Genomic DNA, 23,631 nt, shown 5'->3' on the forward strand with positions numbered 1-23,631 from the left:
CCTTCCGTCGAGCAATCACCTTTCTAACACTGATGTCGAGAATCGTGACGTTAATGATTTTAACTCAACAATAGGTTAGGCCGTTGGAGCAAGAGCATGCCATGAAGTCATGAATGAAGTTGATTTTTAGCAGATACGTTGGAAAATAACTTGAGGAAGGTCCAATTTCAAGCAACAATTTTTTCTTAGTGCATGTAAGACAAAACTCTAAAACTAAAGTGGATTTCTCATAAGAATTTTTGAACCACATCACTAGATAGTTGGACTTAGTTTGAAAATCAAAGAAATTAATTGGCAAGCTATGTTCATTTAATGTCAGTTTTGTTTCACCTACTACCTTTTCTTTAGCAGGTTGAAGAGGATTTTGCTTGTTTGACCTACGTTTCTTTAATTAACTTATTTCTTTTAACCTTAGTTTCTACCACCATCTTTCCATCTACCAGAACCATTCAGACCAACTTGCACAGGATGCTTTTAGCACCACTAGCTAAGGCAGGGGCTAGCTGGTTTTGTAATTAATACATACATGACCAAATAAGTTCACCTCTTTCACTTTCTTCCCCCAAATTTTAAGACTTGAAAAGCACATGAGTACCTTGATGAGAGGAGAACCTCATCAAGACTTCAATTGCATAATTGAATCAGTTAATGCAATGAGAACAATGTTTTGTTTAAAAAAATAAGAACGAAAGAGAGCGTGAAATGCAGGGGGATAACAAGACAATAAAAACACAAAGCACATTGAAAGAAGTTTTGAAGCTGGAGAGACAACAAAATCTCATAAATAAAACTCTTATCAAGTACAACACAAAGAAGATTTAATTTATAATAGTTTAGCTAATCTGGTAACTACACCTCAATAAACATCAAGCACTACCAAAATAAAATAAAATAAACATCAAGCAAATCGAGTACAATCTCATCACAAGATACTTTTTAGGCACAACAGTGTTAATACTAGACTACTCCTACTAGTTTGAACAAGAAAGGAAGATCTTCATCACAACATTATCAAACTACTCCTATAATTATACTAGGAAACTATTAAAATTAATAACTTCTCTTCTCTTCAACCTCAGATCATGAAGGTCATGGTTCACTATCACGCTTCATGCGTGACAAAAAAAGGACGCAGAATATGAGTCAAAGAATGAAAAAACCATCAAAAATATAAAACGATGAAAAAAAGAGAAAAAAAAAAAGGTTTGCACCTAAAAGGAGTGTCGGCGACGGTGGAGGTGGCGTGTGTTGGAAATATTAAGAAGATAGTTGCGTCGTGGACGAACCACTGCCTTGAAAGCCAAAATTCCGGCAGACCTCCGGTGCAATCTGTTGTCGGGTTTGCTCCCAAAGGTTAACACAGCCGTACGTAAGGTATTGTGCACTTAAAACCTAAACGTGCTGGAGTCTCTACAACAATGCTCAGAATTTACAAAATGAGAGAAAGATCACTCATTTTCTATGTCACAGGTACTATGTCATTTTTCTCTTATATCCAAACCAAATCCCAAGAGCTCCATTTACATCCCACAACAATATCAAACTAACGTGTTGAAGACAAGGGTAATGTAACCGTCAAAAACCTGATGCCTCCAATCTATTATTCCATTAAAGAATAATAATTCCAATTCTTAAATTACATAAACATGTAACGGTGGTAATAAAGTTTATATGAAACTATAAGAAGCCCAATTAAATATTTTAGTTGTTGTTTGGTAACTGAAAGAGGAGAGTTGAAGATCCAAATCAAATTTTTAAAGGCTTAAATAATCTTTTGGTCCTTGAAATTGTAAAGAGAATCAAATCTGGTCCTTGTAAATTTTTCGCATCAAATTGGGTCCCTAAAATTGTTTTTTTAATCTAATTAACTTCTTTTGCTCAATTTTGACCGGTCAACAGTCCAGTGGCAAGCCTAGTCAGCTAAGGACGGCCACGTGAATTTTTTCACATCAATTTTAGTCCCTTGAAAAGTATTTTAATCAATTTTAGTTTCTGTTCTTCCACCTTCATGTTCTTCCACTTTTACCTTCTTCCTCTTCCTCCATAACTCAAATCACATAAATTCAAAAGGAAGACCAAGGTGAATGTGATAAACATATAGTTTTTTTTAGGGTTTTGAATTTCTAGGTTTAAGGATTTGAGTTATGGAGAAAGAGGAAGAAGGTGGAAGAGGAAGGTGGAAGAACAAGGACTAAAATTGATTAAAATATTTTTTAATGGACTAAAATTGATGTGAAAAAAGTGCATGTGGCCATCCTTAGCTGACTAGGCTTTCCACTAGACCGTTGACTAGTCAAAATTGAGCAAAATGACTTAATTAGATTAAAAAAACAATTTCAGGGACCCAATTTGATGCGAAAATTTTACAGGGATCAGATTTGATTCCCTTTACAATTTCAAGGACCAAAAGAGTATTTAAGCCATTTTTAAATGTCTTTATTCCAACAATCCCCCACTAATGGCAAGCAAGAAAGTGAAAAATAATTTCTGAGCAAAGAAATTTAATTTTTGTGCTTAAGTGTTAATGTTCATAGGATTGAATTAACACGTAGTGAAGTGAGGCAACAACTTTTGTCAAAGGAGTGAACGAATCTTGAACTAATTTGACTTAGTTGGAACCCCCACTACACACACATTAACTTTGAAATATTGAGACTCCGCGATAGTTGATTAAAGTCATTTTCCGAACCTTGGGATACATGTGAGTGTTTTAGAAAGATTGCCCAAGTCTTTCATAGATGACGGCTTTTACCATCTCACTCACATATTTATTCACATAAATTTTAAATGCGTCTCATAAGCATTTAAGTGTGTCTCACATAGCACTTTCATACATGTCTACTGTTAATAAATGCGTCTCATAAGCATTTAAGTGTGTCTCACAAAGCACTTTCACACATGTCAATTGTGAATAAACTTCATTTTAATAATTTTTATTTGAAAGTAGATTAAGTGCGTCTCAAAAGCACTTTATCGTAGATACATTAAGTGCGTCTCAATAGCACCACCACAAATGGCTATGTATCCCTTTCAAAAACAGCATTACCTAGTGTCATAGGGATGAGAATGTAATGCATACACAAGATTAATCATATGGCTTGGTTTGACCAACAAAATGGGTGTCCACCATACTTTCTTCTTTCTCAAGCCTTAAGTCACATCCCCCTCGACGTATCCAAGACAACTTTCTTGGTCAATCATTTAGCAAGAAGATCAACAAGACTCTTTTATCTTCTTACATACTCAAGGAAATTCAAACAATTCTTAATTAATTTCTTAGCAACATGTATGACATGTATATATCTTTTCTCTCTATTGCAAGTATCATCGTTGCCAACTCCAGTTGCTTCTTGTGAATCACAAACACAAGCTCAAGCACAAACTGAATCATCCATAAAACTCAAGACATCTCAATCCAATAATCATATTATCATTCAAGATCAAGAATTTTGCAGGCAACATAACCAATGAAGCAATATGCCTTAGCACCAATACTTTTTCTCTTAACATCTAGTATTCCTACTTTGGTCAAATACCCCCACAATTTAATGATTTTCAAGCATAAGAAAAATCATTTCTACAATCCTTAAACAATTTTCACAATTTTCATCAAAAACTGTGTTAAGAATACAACAAGCATACCAGAATTAACTAACATAGCATTCATCATTTTCCTCACATGCTATAAACCAAGGTTAATTGAGAGTACTTCAAAGAATAAAACTTGAAGCTTGTAGAGTATTTGTACTTCTGCCCCCTTGTTTTTGTTATATAATATGCTTTCCTTTCAAATGAGTAACGCATATGTCAATAATTAAAAATGATTTAATCCTATTTTTGGGCATCAAGATCATGATAATTCATCTTAGCTAGTAAGGTGGAAATATTTCCAATCATCAATGGAAACACACAAGTCAAGTGCATAGCAACATTCAATAAACTGTTGGAGACAATTGGACTATCAACACCTAAGGAAACAAGAACTTGTTAATACATTCAGCATAAACCAAGGGTGACACATGAAAGTCATGCTTTACTGACCAATTGACAGTTTTAATCCTTCTTTTCTGTTTCCATTCATACCACTACCAGATCAAATAAGACAAGAACAAATCTAGTTGGTCTATCTTGTTCTGATTTGTCTATCTTATGATGCATGTTGTCTATCTTATTAATACATTATTTCTGATATCCATTCTTATTGCCATATAGACTATAGTTCAAGCTCCTGCAATTGTAAAAAGGAAAGCGAACATGCCTCTGGCATGGAAAAACCCTTACATCGAAGCATAATTTCACATGCCTGCCCAAGGCCATTTTCTCATCACGGTAGCCACGCTTACATAGTTACACGCATGCCTTAAAAGACAAGTTCTCATGTCCAAGAGAAGAACCCCACGAGCATCACAAACCACTCTTCCATGGTTTTCACTAGTCTAAGCAGTCACACAAAAAGCACATAATATGAACATAATTAAAACACATCTCCATCTTCTCATTATTAGCATTTGAACCATTTTATGATAGAAACAAAGAGATACTTATCTTTCAAGCCATTTTCTTCCTCGCTTCTTAATTTTGTTGAGCAGCACGCCATCGACACAAACAAAATAAAATAATTTTTTGCTTTCAAATTGTTGGAAATATTAGGAAGATAGCTGCGTCGTGGACGAACCACTGCCTTGAAAGCAAAAATTCCGGCAGACCTCCGGTGAAATCTGTTGCCGGGTTTGCTCCCCAAAGTTAACACAGCCGCACGTAAGGTACTGTGCACTCAGAACCTAAACGTGCTGGAGTCTCTACAACAATGTTCAGAATTCAAAGAATGAGAGGAAGATCACTCATTTTCTATGTCACAGGTTCTATGTCATTTTTCTCTTATATCCTAACCAAATCCCCAAGAGCTCCATTTATATCCCACAGCACAATCACACTAACATGTTGAAGACAAGGGTAATGTAACCGTCCTAAACCTGATGCCTCCAATCTATTATTCTATTAAAGAATAATAATTCCAATTCTTAAATGACATAAACATGTAACGGTGGAAATAAAGTTTATATGAAACTATAATAAGCCCAATTAAATATTTTAATTGTTTGTTTGGTAACTGAAAAAGGAGAGTTGAAGATTCAAATCAATTTCTTGAATGTCATTATTCCAACAACGTGTAGCTACTCCACATTCACTGCAACCACCTGCGGCAGCGGCTGAGGCTGCGGCTAAGCCTAAGGCTGAGGCTGAGGGCGGCGTAGGAGGTATCCAATGAACAGAAGCGCCATCATAAACATCACAAGAAGAAGTGGCACCACTATGATGAATCTGCGTTTCCATGGATTCATGCCATGGTCATAGAAATCGGTAAACTGGTACACTGTGCCTGACCCTGCGGGTATACCGGCGTAGGAGGAGGAGGAGGGGTAGGGGAGGAGAAAGAAGCCATGTATCTGGTGCGATCCAACGGCTGGGGACAATTAATACAAGTGTCATTATGATTTCTATTCCTATAACATAGGATGTCTCACTCATAGGCCATAACTTTCATTTTAAAGTTGTTAGAGAGAAATTCTTTTACATTAGCAAATACTACTATAGTATTTCTATCATGTCAGTTTCTTTTTGTGCCACATGAAATTTATTCTTATCTTCGCAAAGTGTAGCCAAATTGCCACACAGTATTTAAGTGTTCACAATAGTCATATGTGTCTTTTAATGTAACGAGTTTTACATTGTAGTCTGTGAAAATCGTAAATGTGTACCGGGTACTAGTTTAGCACAATATAAGAGTTTACTGTATTAAAGGGGTAGGATTGGGTTGTAGGGGACGGTAATATTAACTCCCTTCTCTTGTTAGGAGTGGTTATGAATGAAAAGAAAGAATGATGAAGAGGTGGTGGAAGAAGAAGAAAAACTTTTTTTGTATAGTCTAGTTTTTTTTTTTTTTTTTAATTCTTAAACTGTTTTTCCGTTTTTTAACAGTAAGTAATATAGGCGGTGGCGCTTAAAAAAATAATAAATTTTCTTTTCTTTTAAAATTTTAAGTTTGCTTCTTAATTTATAAGATTTTGTTCATAACATTAATTTGATTCACTAGTTAATAGTAAATAGTATCTTATTTAAAACGAAGCAAAACTTGTTGATAATTCAACACATGGAGAGAAGGGGAGAAAAAATACTAGAACGCAAGCATATCTCACTAATAGATGAAATTATTCTCAAAATTGATAACAATTATGATTAATATAAGCTTTTGTTAAAAAAGCTTAACAATAGCTTAATTGATACTGGCATTATTCTCAAAAGTTTATTTCTGAACTGAAAAAAAAAGCTTCAAGGTATTGTGATTAAACTTCACAATAGCCACCAGGTCCTCCAAATTGGAGAATAGTTCCAACACCTTCCTGAAATCCCAAGTATTGAGCTCCATAGCATTTGGGTCTGTCACTGTATGCTTCCATAATTTGTTTACCAGGTAACTGGAACTGTTGGTTTTGATCCTTAAATGAAACAAACTTAAAATAGCACGAATGAATTATGTTCTTATCCGGAAAATTTCCAGATCCCATTGGAGGATTAGAAGTAATGGTACTTGTTGTTCTACCACCCCATCCCACTTGTGTTGCTGATGACAAGTTAGGGAATAATTCCGCTGGAAAATATCCAATGTTTCTATTATAAACATTCAACAACCAATTTTTGGTGCCTTGTTCCTGGATACATCCAATTCATCAGTAAAGCATTATGTTCATATTTACTTAGTAATATAGGGTTAGAAAACTGAATAAATTTCAATTTCAATAATTGCATTACCAGGGATATCGAGATTGGAAGATCAAAAATCAGGTTTCTATTGTAGTCCATTGTATTAGATATAAGTGCACCGAGATAGAATGTTGAGTCAGTCTGAACAAAGCCATGACATAGTGTATTATAGCATCCAGTTCTGTAATTATCTGCCTGCAATTTTTTAATATATGTTAATATTTTCAGGAATTGGTCTCCGAATGTTTTTTGGTTTGCCTTAAATGAGAAGCAAAAATTGTTATAAGAATGATTAAAAAAATGTGAATTTTTTTCCTACCGTCCATGCTGCAAAAAAATGTGTTCCAAAATCACCGTATCGTTGTGGATCCACCTGACATCCATGAGTGAGATAAATGAGATAGTGGTTTAATATTGTTAAATTAGCAAATCATATCATATGCATAGAAATGATAAAAAAAAGAAATTAGGACGATAAATGCATAAATTAAATCTCACATGCCACCCAGCAATGATTTCATTAGTAGGAAATACTGATGTGGGTCCATTTCGAACCCACACAAGAGCAGAACTTGATTGATTATTTTCAACTTTTGGATTCCAAATGCTAGCGGTTCCCTTAATTCCATAATATGTTCCCTGAGGCTTAAGATGTACTTCAGCAACCTATAAATTCAACAATAAGTTTATATGTAAAATTCATAGAGATAAAGTAAGAATATTTGATATTCAATTGTACAAGGGAAAACTTACATGATTATCGGGGGCTTCAGGTGCATCTGACAATGATTTAGCTCGAATAAGATCATCTTTTGTTGTCCTTCGAATAGGAACAGTTCCACTGGGACATGGTATCTCAAGCCCAAATGCGGATTTAGATGGTGAGTCGTTCAAGCCAGTGGGTTTTCCAATTATTTTTTGATGGCTAGGTTTTCTCTGAGGTTAAAAAACTGATATTAAAATATGAAAAATTATTATTAATAAAATATAGACACATATATTTAAGTATGTATATATACCTGTAACTTATGATTCTTTAGTAAAGGATGGTCGAAGGTTGGTTGCTTGTTAATATCAATGCAATCAACGATGTAACCAAACTTTGTCTATAAAAACCAAAACAAGGCAAAAAAAAAAATCATTCCATCACACATTGAGATCAAATATAACAAAAAGAAGCATTTGTAATACATATAAAAAGAAGTGCATGGTATACTTGAATGCTCTTAACAGGAGGTTTGTTAAGAAGTTTTAGTTGTCTCTCCAACTCCAAATCTTCCTGTAGGGTAATTTGCATGCCCTCAACCCTTTGGCTAAAACTGCTAGTCACCAAACAACAAAGAAAGAACAATATATTAATCATCTTTGCAATTCTTTTGTCAAATAAAAGACTTGATGATCGATGATGGTATGAAAGCGTGACGTCGCCTCTTTTTATACTAAACATGCATTGCCAAATTTGAGCAATATATGAGCATGGTGAAACTTTAAAGGTAATGAATCTGAAAATTTTCACGTTTTGATTATTTTATTAATTATGTAGATATTCTTTTGTTTTACTCTTTATAAATGTCACTATTGTGTTATCTATTCAAATGAAATTTAGTGACCAGATTAGCTAAAAATCATAAACTAAATCTTCTTTGTATTTGAATAATTTGCTTCCTATTATATTTTAACTATAATTGGTAAAGGTCCAACTTGATGATTTGGTCCAACTTTAACTAGTTTTTTTATGGAATTAATTAATTTTAAATGAATTTTCATGAAGATTATACAATTTTCAAAATTTCACCTCATATAAAATTCGAAAGTCCTATCTTGGGTGTTTTCTTTTTTTGAATGGATCTTGGGTGTTTTCATTCAAACAATAGTACTCGTGCTTTTTATAACCAAATGCTACCTCGCATCCATTTTTTTCTCCAAAAAATATATATCCATATCTTTCACTATTCGATGTTAATGAAATAATACATTCGAACCAATAATCAAACTTTTTTTTAAACAAAATCAAACTAAATATTAATTTTATTTGTTTTTTATTTCACACAATAAAAATTTATTTGTTATAAGTTATTTTTTAGGGAGAATGCAGTAATCATAGAGCATAACGAATTGAAAGAGTAATCAGCAATATTATTTTTTCCCTTCTTACATTCTTACATGAGATAAATCAAAAGAAGAGAAATGAAACGTTGAGTTTTTTTTTAGTTAAATACATTGATTCAGTATTATATGAGGAAAATCGTGAAATTATATCCAAATTTTTCCAGATTTAAATTATTAGGGAATTTATTGAATTTTAAATAATTTTTTTGTAAAAAATAGAAATTAGGCTTAAATGTGTTTTTCTTTGCTGGAAATATAGCAAATGCTGGTTTTTTACTTTTAGTCCCTAAACAATACATTTTTTATTTTTTATTCCTGAAAATATAAACCGTTATCAATTTTCATGTAAACGGTTAAGTTTTGCTTTTTTTTATAAGCCATAAAGTGTATTAATAAAATGATACAAGGGGTGCCTCCCATGATACAAAGAAAAAAAAAAAAGAAGAAAAGGCTAAATCAAACCTTCAAAACCTTAGAAGCCAAATTAAGGTATGAACCATGAAGAGCTAAATTGACGCCAGACAAGCAACGAGAGATGGAAAAGTTTGTGAAAACCACATGCATTTCAGAAGCTCCCCGGCCACCACACCACTGCTCTTTCCAAAACAGCACAGTATTACCACAACCAATTCTCTTGTGCAAGCCTCCATCGAACCAACACTCATCCTCAGTATTCTTGAAGCAAGCTTTGAATAAATCTCTCCACCATATTGAATCAGAAGTCATGGAATTTAGGCCTCCACCCGTTTCTCTATTCCCATAGCATGCCCAAATGAATGACTTTGCTACATATATCATTGCCTCTTCCCAGAAATTTCCAGCGCCATTTTCCCAAAAGTGCCAAGTTGAAGGCATCCCAATCCTTCACTCCCAATCCTCCCTCTTCTTTTGAAACACATATTTTATCCCATTTAACCCGGGCGATCTTAGAGGATGAATCCACGAGCGGAAATCTTCTGTCTTGTGACCCTGTCTCCGACCCTGTCCCTCCAATCACAAATTGCCACGTTAATTAAAAGTTATACGTCACAATTTATATTATTTTAACGCTGTCACACCCTCTGTTAGTCAGTTCCTAACTCATCTTCGTCTTCTTCCAATTGGGAAGAAAGCCATTCCAAGCAGATTTGCACTGCAGAATTCAGTTTAAGCAGGGATGAAGCTTAATACAATTTTGAAGACACTTCATCAAAATTCATCTGTATCCACTTAATTCGTATTTTTCTGGGTTGGAATCACCACTTAGGCACATGAACTGCATTTTATTTGTGCCCTAAATTCCCAAGTTCAATTGCCTTGATTCAATATAACGCTTCAATTCACAAAATGCTTGCACGAAAGGCTTTTCTTCAAGGAGACAGATCGATTATTGCATGAAGTACACCTTTTAATGTATGACCTATGAGTCGATGACAGTAAGCAGAACAATTAAAAGCTCCCTTTGTTCCTATATACTCAAAATCTGATCGATTGTTTGTTAATGATTCCAGTTCAGATTGTTATTCTTGTTTTCAAATTTTCTTCTGGCTTCATCCTTAATAAACCTGAAATTTTGCGGTGCAAGGCTGCTGGAACTGTTTTCCTTCCCGATTGGTAGAAGATGAAGATGTGGGTTTGGGACAAAATTCAAATAAGTGAAATAACCAACTAACAGAGTATGACGACGTTAAAATTTAAAAGTGTGACAGTGCAAATTTTTAATTGACGTGGCAATTTGTAATTGGAGGGACAGGAATCGAGACAGGGTCACAAGACAGAAGATTTCCACTCTGAATCCACACCTCCCCAAAGAAAGTTCCTCATAATTCTCTTAGTCTCTCTTTCCACCCCCTAGGAATGTGAAAGAAGGAAAGAAAAAAAAGCGGCAAAGCGGTCAAAACACTATTCAGTAAACACAATCTTCCCCCAAAAGACAGTGTCTTTTGTTTCCAAGATAAAAGCTTCTTCCTCATTTTAATAAGCACCGGTTGCTAGAGATTATAGCGTCTAGGATTTCCTCCAATTGGAATGCCAAGGTACACCAAAGGAAAGCTTTCCAATTTACAATTGAGAATAGCTGCAAATAGCCGAAGGTCCTCCATAGGTACATTAATGCCCACACAATAAGTTTTCTGAAAATTTACCTTGAGACCCGAAGCCATCACAAAGCACCGAAAGATACATTTCATAGAGAGGATGTTTTGCATTGTCGCTTCTCCCATAAGCAAAGTGTCGTCCGCAAACTGTAGGACCGCTACCTCCACCTCATCAGAAGTTCCTGCTTTCATCCCTACAATTTTTCCCACTTCCATTGCTCTTCTAACTAGTCCTGTTAGACCCTCTGCTACCATCAAGAACAAGAACCGTGCCAACGGATCCCCCTGCCTCACCCCTCTCCTCATACTAAATTCCTCGCCTGGACTCCCGTTCACCAAGACTGAAACTGAAGTTGAAGCTAAGCATGCCTCCACCCAAGTGATCCACCTTGTACAGAAGTTCAGACACCTCATCATGTAACTCAGAAACCTGCAATCAACAATATCATACGCTTTCTCAAAGTCAACTTTAAGAAGTAAAGAAGCCCTCTTCCTCTTCTTTGTAGCGTGCACTAACTCATTTGCTACCACCACACCATCAAGCATGCTACGCCCTCCCAGAAAAGCGGATTGCTTTTCATCAATGACCTTGGGGAGCACGCCTTTAAGTTTTGTTGAGTCACAGAATGCAGATTTCTTACTCCTACTTTAACTTTTTAAATATGATTTGTGGTTATGGAACTCATATTTTAACACACAATTTATTGCCTGCAGATATATTTGACACATGAGAGGCACATGTTTGTGTGCAAAATCATGTGGTAATGAGTTATATTAAAATATGGATCCTACTGCCAGATCAAATTAAGAATCTAAGTAGAAATTTGTGACTCAACATTCTGTGAGCGCTAAACTTAAGGGTAGGGATGAAAACAGATGATACTTTATATTTCGAAGGATTAAAAACAAAAAATTATTTGTCAAAGACTAAAACTAACATTCGTTATATTTTTAGGAACAAAAACATGTTGAATCCTAGAAATTATTGTGCATTCATTTTTTAGAATTTCGAAAAATTAAAGAAACACTAAAATTTTGTCTTCCTTGAATTTCGCTATTAATTATTTTCGCCATCATTTGCCAAGAAAAAGGGGTAATAAAAATATTTTCATAAATTGATTCAACATTATGACGGTTATCCATATTGAAATTACTAAAGGAATTTATTTGGATTTTAAATAGACTCTTTGTTAAAATAGAAATTATTGTCTTACTTATTTTTGTATTATTTTCTCTATCAATTACTATAATGTAGAAGGATTTAGTTTTCGTTTATTAGTGGTTATTATGGGTGGAAATAAGTCAAGTGGTCTATGAGGGGCCTATGACCTGACTCGTCAAAGACCTAACCTGGCTTGACTTAAAAAAAAAAATTATGCTTCATAAAATTAACGAAAGACAAAACAACCAGTAACAACTAGGGCACGCCTAAGCTCCGGGGGGAGAAGACACCTCCCTAACCCCCCATGAGAATGGGAGATCACCCCTAATGTTGGGTTTTGAGTTTTTTAAATGCCTGATTAACTAAAAAGATCAAACTTAGGCTATCAAAAAAGTTTATTTGCTTTGCTAAACCAACTTGTTTATATAATATCATTTTTAAATTTTTTATCAATAATGTAAGTAATATTATTTTAGAGCAATGATATACAAGTTTTATTATTTGAAATGAAATGCAATGATATATAAAAAGACATATTAGCGCGTTGGTCTATTAGCTCATAGCCTATTAGTCTACCGGTCTATTGGTCTTCTTTATTTGAAAATCTTGATAGTCTTTTAAGTTGGTTCGTAGGTCAGGCCAGACCTTATAACAGGTCAAACCAGGCCTTGAAATTCGGCTTGTTGATAGGTCAAAGGTCAGGCTTGGGCCACAAAAAGAAAATGCACGCTAGGCTTGGACCACGCAAAACGTAGCTTAGCTTGGCTTATTTTCATCCATATTGTTACTCAATATACGTAATATAATCTATTAATTCAAATTTAGTTTTTTATTAAAATAATTGAATCTTGTGGTGGATTGAGTGGGTTAGAAGTTGTGGTGCGGTTGTGTGTTTGCGTTTGCTTGCACCCAGTGTTATTAAACTTGACTCGTACATCAACTCGGTTAGGGAACTAAGTCGATGAGTCATTGATCGGACCAGTGGGTCATAGATTGGACCGATTGACTCGATATATATTAAAAAAATTAATATTTATTGAATAAAATGGTATTGTTCTACCAGTTTTTACACTAATTTATAAAAATTCTCATCGAGGACCATTACCAATTTTTTCTCATTTTTCCTTTTAATATTTTTTAATGTCATTCCTTTATTTTTCTTTTAACAAGATCCTTAAAAGGTTGTCTAAATGACCTATGAGAAAGCTTGGGGTTAAATAACTCATCATCCAATCACTTTGGAGATAAGTGAGTTGAAAATAAATTAATAAATAAAATATAGAAATTTCAACTCACTTATCTTCAATGTGATTGGATGATGAGTTATTTAACCCAAACTTTCTCAGGGTCATTTAGACAACCCCTAAAAGAATGCGAATGTTTAAAGATTTGAAGTTTAGTTTATTTTAAGTTAGTTATGTGAATCAAATTTCCGAATTGCTCAAACTGTATGTAACTTAACTTTTACGTACACACTCGCGAATCAACCCTGTTCTGCGAAAGTGAAATTAAAAAAAAGGTGAATCCCAAAGGTGCAGCATGCATGCAGGGGTGGTTCACCGGTGCTCCACACACCCCGTATATTTTAATTTTTCATACCGGTACTATTTTTGTAAGTCTTTTCTAGTGCAATAAAGATAACATAAAGAAATTAAAATTTAATAGAAATAAATTACATGGTCGTCATCTGCCAACCCACCGCCTCGCGTGACCACCTCAATGTCTATTAGCTTCTTTAAGCGGATTTATTTAGGTAAGTAGGCTTTCAATAATGCTCGTAGGCCAGGCCAAGCCTTAAAATTTGGCCTACAAAAGGCCACAAGCCAAGGAATGGGCCGCGAGTTTCGAATGCATACTAGGTCTAGGCCTCGCAAAGCATAGTCCAGCCTATTTCCACCCCTAGTTCGAAATTGACCCACATCGGTATTTCCTGCTAATGAAATTATTGCTGGTGGCCTGTGAGATTTAACTTATGCATCTTGCGCCCTAATTTTTTTTTATTTCTATGCATATGATATGTGTGACACCCGGGGCCGACGAGGGCGGAGAGTGATCGCCGGTGTAGTGAGGCACGTACAAGGAGCGGCTCCTGGCAAGCTTCTAGGCGGAGGGACACATGAATGAACCGATCTCGCACCCGAACAAGAGGTATTCCAAGACTATATAGGTATGGAACTATACTGTTGAGGAGGGCATAAATGATTTGATTGGTACTACTCATAACAACAAGATGCATCTTCTTTTCGGGAGCCCAATTCATAAGAACTTCATGGTTAAGTGTGTTAGCCTTGGAGTAATATTGGGATGAGTGACCTCCTGGGAAGTTTTCTCAAGAAGTGCGCGAGTGAGGACAAAGCGCACTGAAAAGACTCGTGTTGTTACCGTGAGGCCAGTCGTCAGATTGGAATGTTACAATATGATTTGTTAATTTAACAATATTAAACCACTATCTCATTTATCTCACCCATGGATGTCAGGTGGATCCACAACGATACAATGGTGAAAAGTTTTTTATTTCACATTTTTTATCATTCTTAAAACAAAATTTTTTGATGGAATTCTTAACAATTTAAATCTTGCGAATTCTTCACATATTTCTTTTTTACTTTTATTTTGACGTATACTTCTTTTTTATATTATCTTCTTTATGTGAATATTCTCAATTTATTTAAATTTTGCTTCTCATTTAAGGTAAACCAAAAAACTTTTGGAGACCTGCAATTCCTTCAAAACTTAACATATTATAGGCAGATAATTACAGAACTGGATGCTATAATACACTATTTCAACTGTAAGGCTTTGTTCAGACTGACTCAACATATGAACATACTATCTCGGTTCACTTTCCTCTTTTTTTTTTTTGACAACAGACTACAATTTGTTCAGACATGTGATAGAATTTGTTCAGAATACTAGTTTAGAATTGTTTTTACTTAAACGCTGAAATATTCTGGATAGAATTTGCTACTCTTAGTTTTACTCTTTATTTTTGGTCAATGGATACTGATTCATTCCAAGAGGGCAAAGCCCAGAAGAGTGGTCCAAAACCACTAATACAAACTCAGACTTTTCTACAGAGCCCCAAAGAAATAAAAATGAAATGCTTGGGCCTGCTATCTGAGGGATACAATTGGAAATAAAAGAGAAAAACAGAACTGCCTAGGTGCAGATACTGCTAAGATAACAAACAAGACATTAAAGGGGCAGCTTAAGGTTTAATTCCTAACACATAAGCAATAAAAACCTCAGCTGCCCTGTCTTTCTAAACAACATACCATTAATGCTACCAAAAAACCTTCAGCTAATACTAGATCTAGTAATAAAAGCAGTTGAAACCTAGGGGGACAGTTTATTCCAGTCTTGAACAAAGTAAAAACAGTTTTTACTCTCAAGCCTCGATCTGCATCTTTGTGAACCATGTTTGTGCCAGCTATCATCATGGTTTGGATGTTGGTCCCTTGTGGTGAATGGTGTTTTTGTGTTGGTCCAAAAAGCCCAGTTAACTTGGTTCTAATCATTTAGAAATAAAATAAAAAACCTTATTTACTTGGGAGTTGGGCCATCTGAATGTTTCTTTCAAGAAGGATATTTTTTCCTTTGGGCTACCATGCTTGTTAATGTTGTTTGGAAGGAGGAGGGGAGGGGGGGACCCTAATCTTGTCGGAGGACGAGGGCAACTCATGGCAGCGGAGGAAGGTCAACGATATGGTAGGGGGTGATGGTGAGGCGTGTCAGAGGAGGGTTTGGGGGGAGGAGTGGCGAGAAAGGTGGCTTCGCTGAAGGGAGAGTGACAATGACGGATGAGGGAAGAGGGTGGCTCATAGAGGCAGAGAGGGTGATGAGGATAATTCCATAATGGGCAGACAAGGGAAAGGGGCGGAGGAGGAGGGTGACGACAGTTCCGAGGAAGGGGTGTCGCGGCAGAGAGCGACGAAAGGGGGAGAGACAAAGAAAGAAGAGAAGAATTAGAAATAATTTTGGAGAGACTGAAAGCATGGACGGATAAATCTATGGTATTTAACGTTGGCTAAAGTGAGGTCTCATAAAATGTGCCCCAACCTGACAGATTATCATCGGACAAAGCCGAAGCTAAGCCTCAAGGCCCGTGTAACGGTCATATACTGAAAACATTTCGTCAGTCAGGGTCGACGCAATCTTCACCAAAAAATTTAGTGTCGCCCAAGAGCCGTCAGCCCATCACTACACGTCGACAAGTGTAAGCTATGTTTTCCAGTGAATTTCACGTTGGTCTTCAACCGACGCTAAATATCAACTCACCAAAACGCAAGTTAGTGTCGGAGGGTACGATAGTCCGACTCAAAAGTTTATGAGTTTTTTTTTTATAAACCTCATTTTGAGTCAGTGTTGCATCAACCAGGACGACACTAACTAGTCTAAATTAGTGTCAATATCGTGAGCGGCGTAGATTTTGAACATCAATAGTGCCATTTCTTGTAATGTAAGTAACAACAAAGATGAACTGATACTTTACTTTCCTTCCTGATACTAATAACATGTCAATACTAATAACCAATAATTAAGTACATGTCTTAAAGTGTTGAAAGTTAAGATAGAATTGAGATACACCTAAACTAATATTTACAGCAAAAATCATCATTTCGGTCCTCTCTGTACCATTTCTGCATTGAGAGTGGTCCCCCCTGTTGTAGCAGCAAAGAATGGTGAAAATATGGGTTCCAAAAATATGCAAAAACTGATTAGAAAAAGAGTAATTCTTAATCATGACCTGAATTTAATTTGTAGTAATTTTTAATCGCTGCACTAATCGGTACATGCCTTTCAATTATACTTATGTATGTTTGCTTCCAAAACAATTGTTCTGAAATTGAAGGTAAAGGATGAAACAATAAAGTCAAGGTTCCAGCCTGCGAAGAAAAGGATGCCTTTGTCACAGACATAGGTGCAGGGGTGCCAGGATGTGTGGAAGTCACGCCTTTTGGATTGCCCTTGGGATGTTGGATTTTATTTTATATTAGGAATTTATGGTTCTAATCATAATGTGTAGTTTCCTCATGTATACATGGTTTCTAATTACCTCCCTACTATGCGATTACTAATTACTAATTCAGGGAATTGATTATGTTAATGTTCATTCAATTAGTTTTTTATTTTTTTTTGGAAGATTTTTTTAGTTTTCTTAGGTCAACGTGCTAATGTTCTTTCTTAAATTTTGAAGAAATGTGTTAGTTTTAACCTAATGGAAAATGAAGTCCTGCACCAAGCAGTTCCTTTGAGCAACTAGTAAATAGAACTAAAGTAACGCTTCCTTCCTTGTAGTTTTGATCAAAGACAACCAAAGCAATAGCATGTTAATTTTGTTTCAAACCTTAGCAAAGCAAGTAAAACTATCTAGAAGACAAAAGAAATTGTTAGCAAGCTCAGTATTTTATGCATATCTTCCTTACTATTAGTCATTACAATTTATAGAAGAATAAGTTCCATAGAATTCTTTTCAAAGAAAAAAAAAATCCGTAGAACTAAGTAATGATTTTCAAGTGGTAACATCCTATCTCAAGAAATTTTATAGAAACTGAATATAACAGACTAATTAATTGTTGACTATAATTAATAAAGCTAGAGAAAAATTAAAAATAAACTCAAATGAGTAACAAGTGTGAAATAATGGGCCATAATAATAGTAGTAATCAAGACTTAAAAGCAAAGTAAAATGAGGTACATCATATTAAATGTCATAAAACTTAAATGTCTAATACTTAAAAACAAAGAAAATGAGTAACATATTAAAATGAAGCATAATCTTCATCAGAATCTTCATCTTCATGGCTATGTTGAGGTGATGGAGATGGGGTGTAGCTACACCTCATCCTCTCCGACCACATGCGGCTGTGGCTGAGGCTGTGGCTGTGGCTCCGGCTGAGGCTGAGACTGCGGCTGCTCCCTCTGATCTGGTGCTGCTGTAAAGAGGCGGCGTAAGAGATATGCTATCACCACTGCCGCCATCACAAGGAGTACCGCTAAAGTTGTTACCGCTATGATCAACCGACGTTTGCCTGGATCCATGCCGTGGTCACTGAAATCGGTCACTTCTGCCACACTCCCAGGTGGTTGTGGAAAGATGGGGGTAGGAGGAGGAGGAGAAGAAAGAGAAGCCATTGCGGTATGGCCAAAAGCAAGTTGTATGACGCTAAACCAAAAAACGTTTGAGGAAGAAAGTGGTGGGATCTCTTTCACGTTTTTCACCTCTGTTCTTGAATTGCGCCAGATTTCAATGGAAGTGTGAGTTTTGCTATCTCCCTCTTCCCAAACTCTCCACTTATGAATCACACTGCATAATCACGTTTTGAGTGGAATATATGCTTTCAGATTGTAACGTCACTAGCCTTAAAATTGGACAAAACATGATGTTAGAAGTCCCACATTGGCTAGAGATAGAGCCAAGATAAGCTTTATAAGGGTAGTGCAAACCTCAACTCTTAAGCTAGCTTTTGTGGTTGAGTATAGGCCTCCCAATTTCTAATATGGTATCAGAGCCTATCCTAGATCCAGTTGTTGTTTGTTGTGGAGACTTCCCATATTTGGGGCACCCGTTGTTGTTGATCCCACGTTCCAGGTTGTTCAGTCCTGGACGTGAGGGGGTGTGTTAGAAGTCCCACATTGGCTAGAGATAGAGCATAGATAGCCTTTATAAGGGTAGTGCAAACCTCAACTCTTGAGCTAGCTTTTGTGGTTGAGTATAGGTCTCCCAATTTCTAATAAATTTCTAATATGGTATCAGAGCCTATCCTAGATCCATTTGTTGTGGAGACCACCCATATTTGGGCCACCCGTTGTTGATCCCACGTTCCAGTCTGTTCAATCCTGGACGTGAGGGGGTGTGTTAGAAGTCCCACATTGGCTAGAGATAGAGCCAAGATAAGCTTTAGAAGTCCCACATTGGCTAGAGATAGAGCCAAGATAAGCTTTATAAGGGTAGTGCAAACCTCAACTCTTGAGCTAGCTTTTGTGGTTGAGTATAGGCCTCCCAATTTCTAATACATGACATGCCCGCGTGACTAAGTAACCAATGCTTCATGACCTTGAAGTTAATTTGAGAAAAACTCATCAGTGGGGGTTGTTGAAGCTGTGAAGTTGAAAGCGACGGCATGGATTAGAGCAAGGAATAAGAACTGCCTGCATTCTCTGTCAGAATGGCATAATGAGCCATTGGCGTGTTTGGGGATATGTGAATTTGGCTCTGTAATTGGCTATAATGGGGTATGTTGGTATGCTTTGGCTTGCATCATTAATGTGGGTTCGTTGCAGCAATTTATTGTTCTAGCTCGAGACAGTGGTGGAGTGGATTAAAGCTGGCTTTGGAGAAAGGTATTAAGGGGGTAATTGATTTGGTGGTTTTCCAAGCATGAAGAAATTTTGATTTTGTAGCTATATGACAAACTAGGATCGGGTGATTATGCCATGTCATATGGCATGTTGGCATTGTACACTTTAAAAATTTGATTCTCTTTTTTCTTTATTAGGGTTTTGTCTCAATTGGGTTCTCCCTAGTAAAGTTTTAATGAGACAATTTTCTTTTATCTTCCCTCCATTGAGGTGTATTCTTGATTTGTAACTCCTTTTTTCTCTTTCTTTTAAACTTGTATTAGGTTGAATTACCACTTTCACTACAAAAATTTTGGCATTTAGCGGCAGTTTTTTAGCGGCTGTGTGTGTAAATGCCACTAAACGTTTTAACAAGGATTCAGGATCTAGACTTAGCGGCGGTTATTTGTTTGTAGTGCCGGTTCCAGCCGCCACTAAGTTTTAATTGCATAAAATTCACGTTTCGCTCTACAACGCGGTTTTATTCCCAATTCACTTCCATAACCTCTCTTCCCCTTATTTGAAATGATTCTCCCACCGCCGAGCCTCTAACCCAGCCTCACCACCGCCGAGCTAGACCCAGCCTTGCAAGCCGACCACGTTTACTCGAATCGAGATGCGGCTCCAAAAGACACAGACAAGATCGATCTCTGATAAGCCATCTAGGACTCATAACCCTAAGAGGCATGGAACTACCAAGGGCGGTTGAAACAACCACGGAAAATTTTAAAATTTCATTTCAATGGCGCCGGTTGAAACCGCCGCTATACGTTGAAAAAAATTTGACAGTGTTCGATCTAGGGGCGAGTATGACCGCCACAAAATATTTGCTAATGATGCTGCTAAATTTAGCGGCGGTTGTACCGACGGTCACGATATAACCGCCGCTAAAATTTTGTGTGGCCATATTCACTATCGTTTTTCCAACCGACGTTAAGCGTTTTTAGCGCAAAAATAACCGCCGCTAAATCCCGTGTTTTTTTTTAGTGTTTTACTTCTTTTTCAATATATATTTCATTACTTATAATAAATAAAAAACTCATCAATGATGATTTTGGATTACCAAGACACGCAGGGAGTAGGCACAGAGTAAATATGGTTTATAAGTAATTCACTATTCCTGCGAATTAGAACGTGACACTTGTATTTGTTTGCCACGTAAGCTTTAGCTAATTTTGGCGCAGCTTCTTTCGCCTTCCGTTCTTGTTTATCATCTACATTATTCTGATTATTGCATCCAAGAATGACATGAATCACATGTAACAACCCTTCATCGTTTCCTGCAAGCACTGTCTAGTAGTCTGAAAATCCAAAATGATGAATTAGTCATCATCTTCCAGGGAGTTCATGCATTTTCTATAATTGGAGCATTTTCACAAACACCTTGTAAGCAGCTCCAAGACCAAACAGAATTATCCAATCATACGCCCAAGTGAATACATCTATTTTTTAACACAATCTATCTAATTGTAACTTCAAACATAATCCTTTAAATCTTTATTTGAACCATCAATTGATTATGTGGCACCAGTTAAAAATTCAGTCACTGGTGAAATCATCCTCCGCATACTCCACCATCATTGGGGACAAACACAGGAAGAGAGAGAGAGAGCAACGTGAAGAAGGAGATGGCAATAGTTTAATTAGAAAAAAGGCATAAGAGGACGCGACGACAAAAATGAGTCTGGATTGTATACAAAATCAATTCAATCTTACGAGATGGACAAATCGCACTGTCGCCGCTCCTCCGTCCAATAATAAACGCCGACTGTTTTTCTCTAGTGGACATTTGTGGCGGTTTCTAACCGCCAGAGAATGTTGCTAGCTGCCATAATTTATGTCAATTTTTTGCAGCAACATTTTGTGGCAGTTGGCAACATTTTGTGGCAGTTGGCAACATTTTGTGGCAGTTGGCAACATTTTGTGGCGGTTCGAAACCGACACAAATGTTCACTGGAGAAAATTGAGAGAAATCCACTAAAGAGGATCTGTACCTAAAGAGAGAGGGTGTGAGGGGGAATATGGTTGTACTCGAGTGGGGGAAGGAAAACGTTCCAATTACAGCGTGAATGACAGGTTTGGAGATGCGAAGTCTCAGGCTGGGGGGTAAGGGCGATATCCGATACAATCACCTCTTACTTCTTCTCCAATTTCCCCGATAATTTTATGGCTAAACATATGTGGGAGATTTTTATCAGATGGGGAGAGGTACAAGAATTGTTCATCCCATTTAAACGGGATAAGATGGGAAGGAGATTTGGTTTTGTGTGGTACTTCAATGTGCATGATACTATTAGCCTTGGAAGGAAACTTGATCAAATCTTTATTGGTAATACGAAACTCCATGTCAATCCTCCGAGGTTTGAGAAACAAATGGTGAAGTAACCAAAGAGTACTCTATAAAAGTGACTGAGAAACTTTTTTGAGTACCCTTTTGGGTTATAACTTCAATTTCATAGAGGAACTCTATCTTAATACACATTTGCATCGCACATTAGTGGTAACTCTACCTCAAAAACGCCTATTTTCACCTTTTTGTTTCCCGATGGTGAATCTGAAGTGAGTCCTCGTCGCTGCACATCGTTCGCAGCCTTCCATCCATCGTACCATCTGGTGTCACACTCCATAGTCTGCTTAAGGACTTGTTATAATCTATCCTTAAAAAAAAATTGGGATCAATATTATGATATATTTATTGAATGTTATTTTAGTTTATGTTTTTTTTGGTACACCGGAAAATTAACAAAAGCGAAAAAAAAGCAGGGGGACTAGCGCATGGCTAGTCTATCCTTCAACAGGAAACACTCCAACTCAGGAGGAGCAACAATTTCCTTGACACCCGCGACTTGAGAGAAAGCACCACGACGAGCAAGCCAATCAGCTGGACCATTACCCTCCCTGTTAATCCAATTCAACTTACACAACCATCTCTCAAAACCGCAATCAGACCCGCACAATCCACTTCACACAAAACCCGTCGGTGACCATGGTGCCAAGAGATAATCAACCCATCCCGAAGCGCTAATGCCTCTGCGAGGAAAGGATTACCATTACTGCCATGGCTCTCAAAGACAATCACACAGCAGCCCGCCTCCACCCATACGGTGATCCACATCATGGTAGTTGTCGTTGGTGTTCAATTTCACGAACCCCAGCGGCGGTGGCTGCCAACGATAAATTAAAAATGTACTCTCATCCACTGTACTACCATCTGCAAACTGGAGCACCTCGTCATGGTCGTATTGGAGTTTCTTCCACGCTACTTCGAGAGTCAAAGGCAGAGGATCCAACAACATATTATTGCGCCATTTCCACACGCCCCAGAGTCCAACAAGAAAGCGGAGAGAGTTGTTACTCTGAAGCTGAGTACAGACCAAAGTCTTGCAATCAACAAGCCAAAAATTCCTCCAATGCAGCGCCCCAAAGCTCTCTGGAATGGGGACAGTCTCTCAGACAGTGAGTATCATCTTCAGGGTCATTCGAGCAGCGGGCACAATCTGGCGAGGAAGCTAACTGACAATGGAACCTTTTCACGTTAGTTGGTAAAGCATCCTGGAGCATCATCCAAATAATAAACCGAAGCTTTTCAGGGACAACCAGCTTCCAAACCCAAAGCCACGACTCACTAAGGCCAACCGCAAGCTCCTCACGGTCCCGCAACTCAGTGATATCCATCACGCACAGAGTATATACCATCTCCCAAACCCGTCCAACTCCAACGATCCACATTATTGGCCACAATCCGAGGCTCCACTCGAGTGAAGTAGTCTCAAATATCCTGAGGAAGCATGGTAGCCAATCGATCAAGATTCCATTGATTTCTCACCACCAAGTCACGAAGACACATAGCTGTGTCTGATATGTTCACAAAAAACAACTTCTCTGCCAGTTTTCCCTTCCCTGTCCAGTCATGGTACCACACCGAAGAGGAAACCTCACCCAACCTGAACTGGAAGCCATCACGAAGAGGATCTTGAGCCTTCAAGAAGCCCTGCCAAATCGAAGAAGAATTCGGACGGTGCCCAGCGTTGAAGATGGACTCTCCCCTGAGGTAATTATGAGACAAAACCTGCACCCACAACTTTGAAGAATTGTTAGCTAAAAGCCACATAGCTTTACCCAACTAAGAGGTATTAAAGTCATCCATGTCCTTCATAGCCAAACCACCATACTCTTTGTCCC

At 37.1% G+C, this 23,631-nt stretch overlaps 1 protein-coding gene across 1 annotated transcript; it reads right to left on the bottom strand.

Moving 5' to 3' along the window:
- Positions 1-6,344: 6,344 nt before the first annotated feature.
- LOC130727565 (uncharacterized) lies at positions 6,345-8,676 on the bottom strand. The gene is made up of 8 exons (XM_057578730.1): positions 8,666-8,676; positions 7,979-8,081; positions 7,782-7,868; positions 7,516-7,698; positions 7,261-7,428; positions 7,082-7,135; positions 6,811-6,957; positions 6,345-6,710 (listed from the first exon to the last, which is right to left on the bottom strand). Exons 1-8 carry the CDS (start codon positions 8,674-8,676, stop codon positions 6,345-6,347), a joined length of 1,119 nt encoding a protein of 372 aa, XP_057434713.1.
- Positions 8,677-23,631: the final 14,955 nt, after the last annotated feature.

Source organism: Lotus japonicus, chromosome 1, assembly GCF_012489685.1.
Source record: "Lotus japonicus ecotype B-129 chromosome 1, LjGifu_v1.2".
Lineage (NCBI taxonomy): Eukaryota > Viridiplantae > Streptophyta > Magnoliopsida > Fabales > Fabaceae > Lotus > Lotus japonicus.